General features: G+C 40.7%; 1 protein-coding gene across 1 annotated transcript; it reads right to left on the bottom strand.

Annotated features, from left to right (window-relative positions):
• Positions 1 to 4,122: 4,122 nt before the first annotated feature.
• Positions 4,123 to 6,634, bottom strand: LOC121974725 (inorganic phosphate transporter 1-6-like). Its single transcript, XM_042525909.1, has 2 exons — positions 6,480 to 6,634; positions 4,123 to 5,895 (listed from the first exon to the last, which is right to left on the bottom strand). Exon 2 carries the CDS (start codon positions 5,860 to 5,862, stop codon positions 4,216 to 4,218), a length of 1,647 nt encoding a protein of 548 aa, XP_042381843.1. The 5' UTR covers positions 5,863 to 5,895; positions 6,480 to 6,634; the 3' UTR covers positions 4,123 to 4,215.
• Positions 6,635 to 9,196: the final 2,562 nt, after the last annotated feature.

Below are 9,196 nucleotides of genomic sequence, written 5' to 3'. Positions count from 1 at the left end.
ATATTTAAATAAATTTTATCTTATTTTATTGTTGCTAACCAAGTCTTTTTTGGTCTTCCTCTTCCTCGTTTGATATGCATGTTTATCATAGTTTCACATCGCCTAACTGGAGCATTTATTGGTCGTCTAAGTACATGTCCGTACCATCTTAAGCGTGTCTCTTGGAGTTTGTCCTCAATAGATGCAATTCTGACTTTCTCTCTAATGCTCTCATTCCTTATTTTTTCCATCTTCGTATGTTCACACATCCACCTTAACATCCTCATCTCTGCAACTCTCATCTTATGCTCATGTGCTCGAGTCATAGCCCAACATTCAGCTCCATATAACATAGCAGGTCTAACAGCGGTTTTATAGAACTTACCTTTAAGTTTAAGAGGTACTTTATGGTCACATAAAACACCCGACGCTCCCCTCCATTTTACTCATCCTGCTTGTATTCTATGTAAGATGTCTCTCTCAATCTCTCCATCATTTTATAAAAATGATCCTAAATGTTTAAATCTCTCAGTTCCGGGCAACTCGTCCTCTCCTATCTTAACAATTGTTTCATTACTTCTAATATTGCTAAATTTAAATTTCATATATTCTATCTTTAATCTACTAAGCTTAAAACCTTTCTCTTCTAGTGTTTCCCTCCAAGATTCTAGCTTAGCATTTACTCTTTCACGTGTCTCATCTATCAAAATAATATCATCTGCAAACAACATGCACCACGGTACTGTGTCTTGAATGTGCGCAATGAGTTCATCCATAATTAGTGTAAAAAGATAGGGACTTAGGGTTGATCATTGATGTAACTCTATCTTTATTGGAAATACTTCAGTTACTCCGCCTGAAGTCTTTACTCTGTCGTTACATCCTCATACATATCCTTAATTAGTTCAATATATGTTACGCTAACACCTCTCTTTTCTAAAATTCTCCATATAATTTCTCTTGGGACTCTATCATAAGCTTTTTCTAAGTCAATAAATACCATGTGTAGATCTTGTTTTTGCTCCCGATATTTTTCAATTAATTTTCTAAGGAGATGTATAGCTTCTATTGTCGACCTTTCAGGCATTAACCCAAATTGATTTTCTGTCACTGTGGTCTCCTTCCTTAATCTTTTTTCTATTACTTTTTTCCAAAGTTTCATAGTATGACTCATTAGTTTAATACCCCTATAGTTTGCACAATTTTGTATGTCTCCCTTGTTCTTATATAAGGGAACTAGAGTACTTATCCTCCATTGATCAGGCATTCTTTTCGTTTTCAATATCATGTTAAATAATTTTGTAAGTCATTCAATACCTTATTTCCCTAAGCACTTCCATACCTCTATCGGAATATCATCTGGTCCAACGTCTTTTCCATTGTGCATCTCATTTAAAGTTTATTTTACTTCTGAAGTTTGAATTCTACGATAAAAATTAAAATTTCTATGCTCATTTGACCTAATTAAATTACCTAAGTTAAGTTGGTCACCTAAACCTTCATTAAAAAGTTGATGAAAATACCTCTTCCACCGCTCTTTTATTTCTCCATCATTTACTAATACCCTATTACATTCATCTTTAATACATTTAAGATCTCTTGTTTTCCTTTCTCTCACTTTAGCTATTCTATAAATATCTCTTTCCCCTTCTTTTGTATCCAATTTTTGATATAACCATTCAAAAGTTTCATTTTTTGCTTCACTCACTACTTTCTTAGCTTCTTTCTTGCCTATTGTATATTTTTTAAAGTTTTCCTCGCTCTTACAAATATATAATTCCTTATAAGCTATTCGTTTTTCCTTCACTTTCTCTTGTACTTTCTCATTCCACCACCAAGATTCTTTACTTAATGGTGCATGTCCCTTTGACTCACCGAGTACACTCTTAGCTACTATTTTCAACTTTGATACCATCTTATCCCATGTTGTATAAGAGTCATCGTATATCTCACCTAATGCTTGTACTTCTACCTTCTCCTTAAATATATTTTGTTTCCCATCCTTTAACTTCCACCACTTAATTTTAGGAATTGTATATATTTTCTTTCTATTGATACTATGTTTGAGGCGTATATCCAACACTACTACCCTATGTTGGGTAGTTAAGCTTTCTCCAGGGATGACTTTTCAATCTTTACAAATCTTTCTATCCTTCTTCCTAGCCATAAGAAAGTCAATTTGCGATTTATTATTCCCACTTTTGAATGTGACTAAGTGTTCTTCTCTTTTCTTAAAAAACGTATTAGCTAATATAAGGTCATATGCTATCGCAAAATCTAATATAGTTTTCCCTTCCTCATTCCTCGTTCCAAACCCATAACTCCCATGTACCCTCTCATATTCCTCATTTTTCACTCCGACATGCTCATTTAGATCACCTCCTATTAAAATCATTTCACTTGGTGGAATATTTTGTAATATTTCATCTAAGTCCTCCCAAAACCTTGATTTGGTAGCTTTATCTAATCCTACTTGTGGTGCATATACGCTAATTATGTTCATAGTTTCTTTCGCCACTATTATCTTAAGGGTTATAATTCTATCCCCTTTTCTAACTACTCCTACAACTTCATCCTTTAACAAATTATCTATAATGATACCCACTCCATTTCTTGCTTTACTCTTTCCAGTGTATCATAACTTAAAACCCGAGTTCTCTATCATCTTTGTCTTCTCGCCTATCCATTTTGTCTCTTGTACACACAAAATACTAATTTTTCTCCTAATCATCACATCTACTACCTCCATTGATTTACCAGTGAGAGTTCCTATATTCCATATTCCAAATCTTAGATTATTAGTTTTCTTATCATAGTTGTTCTTATCTAACCTATGGTGTGAGAACTTTTGCCTATTTAACACTACACCCAAGTTCTCATGGAGATGTAGTGGTCCTTGCTGAGACGTTACAGTCGGACCCTGTAACGTGAACTCTTGCATATTTATCACTACACCCGAGTTCTGGAGATGTAGCGGTCCTTGTCTAGACGTTACAGTCGGACCCTGCAATGCGTTCCTTCCGGGGAACAATCTAGCATTAGCACAATAGTTTAATGGATTCATTCATTGAATATTTGTCATAGCTTTACGCTGGCTGGCAATCTAACGCAACCCTCCTCCTTTATCCGGGCTTGGGACCGGCCATGACCGGTCATCATGGGCATGGGATGGAAGAGGGTAATGCATTGAAAATATTTATGATGTCCATGCTTGATTTAACATCCTTATGATATGTTATGTGTTTGACATTATACATACCTTCATTGTAGCACCTTCTTCAATTATATATCAACTTTTTAAAAATCCAAATCTCCTAAATCCATCAATAGATTTAGGTCAAAACAAATTGATATATCTAAAGAGTTTTGATTGGATTCATTCTAACTCTTGTGGATTTTTGTAGTGCATCGATGTCTAAATATGTTATTCTTTATTATTTTTAAAAAAATTAATACAACAACGATATTGGTGTTTAAGTTATGGTGTCATTTTTTTATTTTTAAAAATAAATATAATATAGATGTTGATATTTAAACTGTGGTGCTGATTCTAAAAATTAGCGTAAAAGTAAATTTTTATTTTATTTTTTATTAATAAAATCATCTCACCCTAATTATTTTATTTTATATGCTTTTATAATTAAACTATTTTTTAAATAACCCTCCTTTATATTTTTTAAATTTTTATTACAAATTTAAAAATAAAATTAGAGGATTATCTATCAAATTTAAATTAAAGTTTAATTTTATGAAAAAATTTCATTGTCAGGTATTATATGGCTCTACGTCCATTTAGTAAAAAAAAGAGTTATGATATATTTAAAGAAAATTTTCAAAGAAATACTTATGAACACATAAATTCATAGCTCCAGTTTTTTTTTTTTTTTTTAGTCTCATTATTTTATATGTTATCATTAAGTATTTCATTAAGATTGTTTCATCAAATCATTTTTTAAAAAAAAAATTATAAATACGTGGCTGAGCAATAGTTTAACGGTCTTCCACTAAACTGTAGCCCCGGGCGACTTGTGGACATCCGAAATCAAGTCGAATGGTTCACCAGCTGTCTATATGCAAGACTTGAACCGTCCGTCTCGAACCCATTATTCAATCACAATTAGACGAACTTGTTTTTGCATCAATTTTAAGAAAAGAAATAGGGGAAATGAAATTTAACAAGAGATCCTATATTCTGTATAGACCACGCCCCAGAATAGCAGCCAATAGCAATATATTTTACACTGAGACGGGCACGGTTCTGTTGTGGTACACATCCGCAGCCGCCGCCGCTGCTTCCTCCTCCCCTTCGTTCTCGCCGGAGATCTCCTCCAGCGACTTGCCCTTCGATTCTGGCACCAGAAATGAGAACGCCATCCCCAGAAGGTTGCAACCTGCGAGCAGGAACAGCGAGTTCCTCACCCCGATCCCAGGTGGGTATCCCTCGTCCGTTTTCGCAGGGTCCGGGTTCTGCGCCAGGTACAGGAACCCGAACGCCCCCACCATCGCTCCCAGCTTCCCCGCCGCTGCTGAGATGCCGTGGCACGTCGATCGCAGCCTGGCGGGGAAGATCTCCGCCGGTACGATGAAGGTCGTGCTGTTGGGCCCAAAATTAGCGAAGAAGAAGGTGAACCCGTACAGGACGACGAACCCAACGTGGTTCCCGGCCGTTGTCCAGTGGTGGTAGGGCACAGCGAGACCGACCATGAAGGCGGTCATCATGAAGAATCCTAGCACCTGGATCGCGAATCGGCCGAGCACGTCGATGAATGCCACCGTGAACCAGTAGCCAGGCACGGTGCCGCAGAGTGCGATTAGGGTTTGAGCCCGCGCGATGCGGTAGACCTCGCCGAGCGCGCTCATGGTGGCCGCATTGGGGATCCACCCTACGGCGCTAAAGATGTCCTTCTGGAACAGGTTCTGGCTGTAGAAGGCGACGTCGAGGAGGAACCAGGTGGATGCGGTGCCGAGCAGGTGCAGCCCGTGGCGACAAAGGAACTCCCTCGAGAACAGCCCGAAGCTATTCGACGTAATGCGCTCTACCCTCGTCTGCTCCTCCTCGATCTCCACCTCCACCTTGAGGATGTTCGCCATGTCAGCGGCCGCCCGCTTCGCGTCCCGCGCCACCAGCGCGGTGTACCGCGCCGTCTCCGGCATCTTCATCCGCCAATAGTAGGTGAGAGCCGCTGGCAAGGCACCGAACATGAGGATGATGCGCCAGGCGTAGTCGGCCGCGGCATTGGTGGAGGCGGCGGGATTGACGAAGTATGGAGGAGCGGGGAAGAAGCGGTCGAACGCGGCGGAAACGGCAATGGCGACCGTCCCGCCGGCGAGGATGCCGAAGCCCTGCATCGCGAAGACGGCGGCAATGAAGGCACCGCGTGTGCGCTTGTTGGCGTACTCCGACATGATGGTGGCTGAGAGCGGGTAGTCGCCGCCGATGCCGAAGCCGAGCCAGAAGCGGAAGAAGCAGAGGGTGGTCATGACGCCGGTGGCGGAGTGGCCGAGGGAGAGGCCGGAGGCGAGGGAGCACACGACCATGAGGACGAGGGTCATGCCGTAGACGCTCTTACGGCCCAATTTGTCTCCGAGCCAGCCGAAGAATAGTTGGCCGGAGAAGGTGCCGACGAAGGCGACGCCGTTGACGGAGGAGGAGACGTGGGGCGGGAGGGAGCCCGGGGAGGGGGAACCATCAACGTGATAGTAGATGCGGCCTAGGAGCTTGGTGACGAGGGAGATGCAGAAGAGGTCGTAGGCGTCGGTGAAGAATCCCATTCCGGCGACGACGATGGCCGTGAAATGGTACCATTGCGTCTTCGCCGCGTCCAAGGCGCTCAGCACTTGGAGATTCTGCGGCTGTTGGTGCTGCTCCTCCTCCTGCGCCATGCTTGACACTGAGTACGTCTTCCTCTTGATTCTCTTTATGAATTCATCGACAAACTTGAATTACCATTTGATATACCGAACACGATCAATCTCTATAGCAAATCTTGGAACAGAGTCGAGAGTTTATATGCAGTGAATGGAACAAAATCTTGATACTGTTTCTTTCAAAGAAACACAAGAACAAATTTTGCACTAGAAACTAAGAAGCAATCGGAATGAAACAGCAAAATGAGGAACTAAAAAAGTGTTTTTGAAAGAACAAATCACTTTAGAAAGTGGGCAAGAATCGATCGGCCAATTGGATTACAACTTAAGGTCAGTAATCTCTGTAATAAAACTTGGAACAGATTGTGTGGCGAGTTGAACAGAAGATAACAGATAACACAAACTAGAACTCAGATCAGAAGGTTTCGACTAGGAACAGATATGAACAATTTCACATTAAGTGTTTAAGGTTTTCAGTTCCCTAAAAGTGTGACCTTGGGCACTCAATTTCTTAGGAAGAAACAGTAGAACAAAGTTTCCAGAACCAAACAAAATCAGGCAAATTTATACAGAATCAGAAAAGCAAGCAAGAATCGATCAACCAACGAAGGAGAAGTTTGCGTGAAACTAACCAAATGAATCTCTGCGATTAATCCAATCGAAGAACCGAAGACAATGGGATGATCGAATTCGGGAAGAGGATCCAAGGATGGATGAGAAGATGGAGACGCAAGAAATGCTGTAATAGACGCATCGACGGTTGCACGGAATCTTTTTGGTGGAATATACTGAGCAATTCATGGACTAAAAGGCATCGACGAGACGCTTCCTTCTCCTGGTGCGCCAGCAGTTGTTTTATCATATTAAGTACGGCAATTTACCAAAGGACCTGTGAATTTATGAAAATGTGTGTTATACTTTGGTATTTTTCACCGATTATGACAAAAGATGAATATGTTTGCTTCAAACATCTCCGTCAATTCGTCTCAAGGTCAACACGAAGGAGATATTAATATTTTCCACCCAGCACATTCAATATACTACCTTTTCTCATTTTAATTTTTAATTATTATTATATTCTTTATTCTTTTTTCATATATATGCAACTACTTGTCTATTATATTCTCTTTCCTCTCTCATTTAGCGACATGTATGTATGTTTGGACCTCATATTTTTGGATATACAAGAAGACGATCGAGGTTATTTATAAGAAAAATGATTAATTCATAGTTTCTTGATATGATTATACTTTATTCGGAGTTTAGATGAGATGAAATCGGCTAACTAGGTTATTAAAATTTTAGATTTGATCTTTTGACTTATTTTTATTTATTTCAAATTTTTAGAATTATTTTTATTTTCTAAAAATTAATATAGATTTTATCTCTTTTATGATTTAAGATTAATTATATTTTTTTTAAGTTAATTTAGACTTTATTATTTTTTTTACGATTTTTTCTTATTTTTTAGGTTATTTAAATAAAGATGAGGATTCTTGTAAGAGGTGGTTGATATTTATGTTAATGTTAAGTTTAGTTTTGATTTGAATAAATAAATAATTTTCATTTAAACATAAAGACGACTTCTTTTTGTTTACGAATTATCTTCCTACGTCTTTCTCTGTAAATATCTAATTGAAACATCGTGCTCAGAGGTCCTTCCCCTGCAAATCCAGGCCTGAATTGTACTGAACTAAGTTGACACATGTGCAAGCACGACCTGCGCGCACCGAATACTGGATCGGTCAAGGCAAAATTTTTTCAAGTGGGAAAATAAATATTTTGCCACAAAAGGTAACAGAAGCATTAACCATTGCTAATGGCGATTTTGTAACCTCCCGGATAGTAATGGTCGACCAATGAAGGCCACCGACTATCATTAAGTCATAGGTATTAAATAGTTGTTACTCAACATTCAATGGGGTGAGGGATGGTGCTCCTATATAAAGAGAAACCATGGTCTTGAGCAAAACAACACAAAAACCTAAAGCTCTCCACCTACATTCCTCCTCCTTTTGTCATACATCTCTTACTCGGCGGAGTACCCGTGATAGTAGTCGGGTACCTCTCAGTTCGCCGTGACCACCAGTGTTGGGTGTGTATTATGGTTAATCGTTGTGTCTTGAGAAAAAGACGACCTAAGAAAACCTTAAAGCACAACTGGAGGTGGGGCGAATCTATTTCAAGGAAATTGCGTTCATCCCAAGCCTCAGCCTACTCTGCTCGGTCGATGGCTCATCCTAATCAGCTATTCTGCTCTATTGTTGTGCCCGATCGGGTACTCTACCCACTCGGCTACTCTGCACGCTTGACCTAATCTGCCGCTCTGCCCACTTGGCAGATCTACCCACTCAGTCGCTCTGCCCACTCGGCTACTCTGTCCGCTCAACCGATCTGCCCGCTCGGCCCGCTCGGCCTCTCTGCCCGCTCGACTACTGTCCAGTCTACACTCAGCACTTGGTAGAAATCAGCCCCCGCTGGCAGCCTGAGATTATCAGGTCAGGTCATCTCGACAGATAAGTTGAATTTAGTTTGATGTAATTTAAATTTAGCTAATTTCCCAAAATCTCTGGCAAATTGTTCAACAATCTTGAAACAAACTTCGATTCTGTTGAGATGGCTATAGAACAAAGTGTTGAGGTGCAACAGACTCAACACATTAAGACCCCCTCCACCTCGATTGGAATTGTGGCAATCAACCATGTGGAAAGGCTAGAGAAGTTCACTGGATTGAACTTCAAAAGATTGTAGCAGAAGATGCTCTTCTACTTAACCACGCTCAATCTGGCTCGGTTCTTGATCGAGGACCCCCCCCCCCCCCCACACACACACACACATGCTGAGGATGTTGATGTTTATACCATCAATACTGTTTGTACCCCATGGTAGTTTTGATGTGATCAACAAAGTCAGATTAGGTCCTATTAGTATTTAACCCTTGTGTCTAAGTGTACAGGAGCATAGAAACATAAGAAGTCGAGCGGAAGACGTAACTAGAGAGAAGGATTGCACGAGAAGGAAGTCGATGGACTCAGTGCATCCGAGGGGCGAGGTACTGCGGAAGAGTACACCGGTGGACGAGAAGGACGTGTGTGACGTTCGAGGGATGAGAAGCCAAAGCGGAAGTCTGCTCGAGGAGAAGGCCGAAAATTGGGTTCGGGTGAGTCCTATTTCGGTTGGCCAAAATCACCCAGATGATCAGAGCAACAAAAGAGCTAAAATGGAGCTATGGAGTTGAAGGCGCCTCCGCGACCTTCAGGCAAAAGGCGCCTTCAACCAGCCATGGAAGGCGCCTTCCAGCCCATGGAAGGTGCCTTCGACCAGGCAAATTTTTTCGTTGGCAATGGAT

Source organism: Zingiber officinale, chromosome 4B (assembly GCF_018446385.1).
Source record: "Zingiber officinale cultivar Zhangliang chromosome 4B, Zo_v1.1, whole genome shotgun sequence".
Lineage (NCBI taxonomy): Eukaryota > Viridiplantae > Streptophyta > Magnoliopsida > Zingiberales > Zingiberaceae > Zingiber > Zingiber officinale.
The sequence above is the reverse complement of the archived record's forward strand: the minus strand, read 5'-3'. Positions and strand labels throughout refer to the sequence as shown.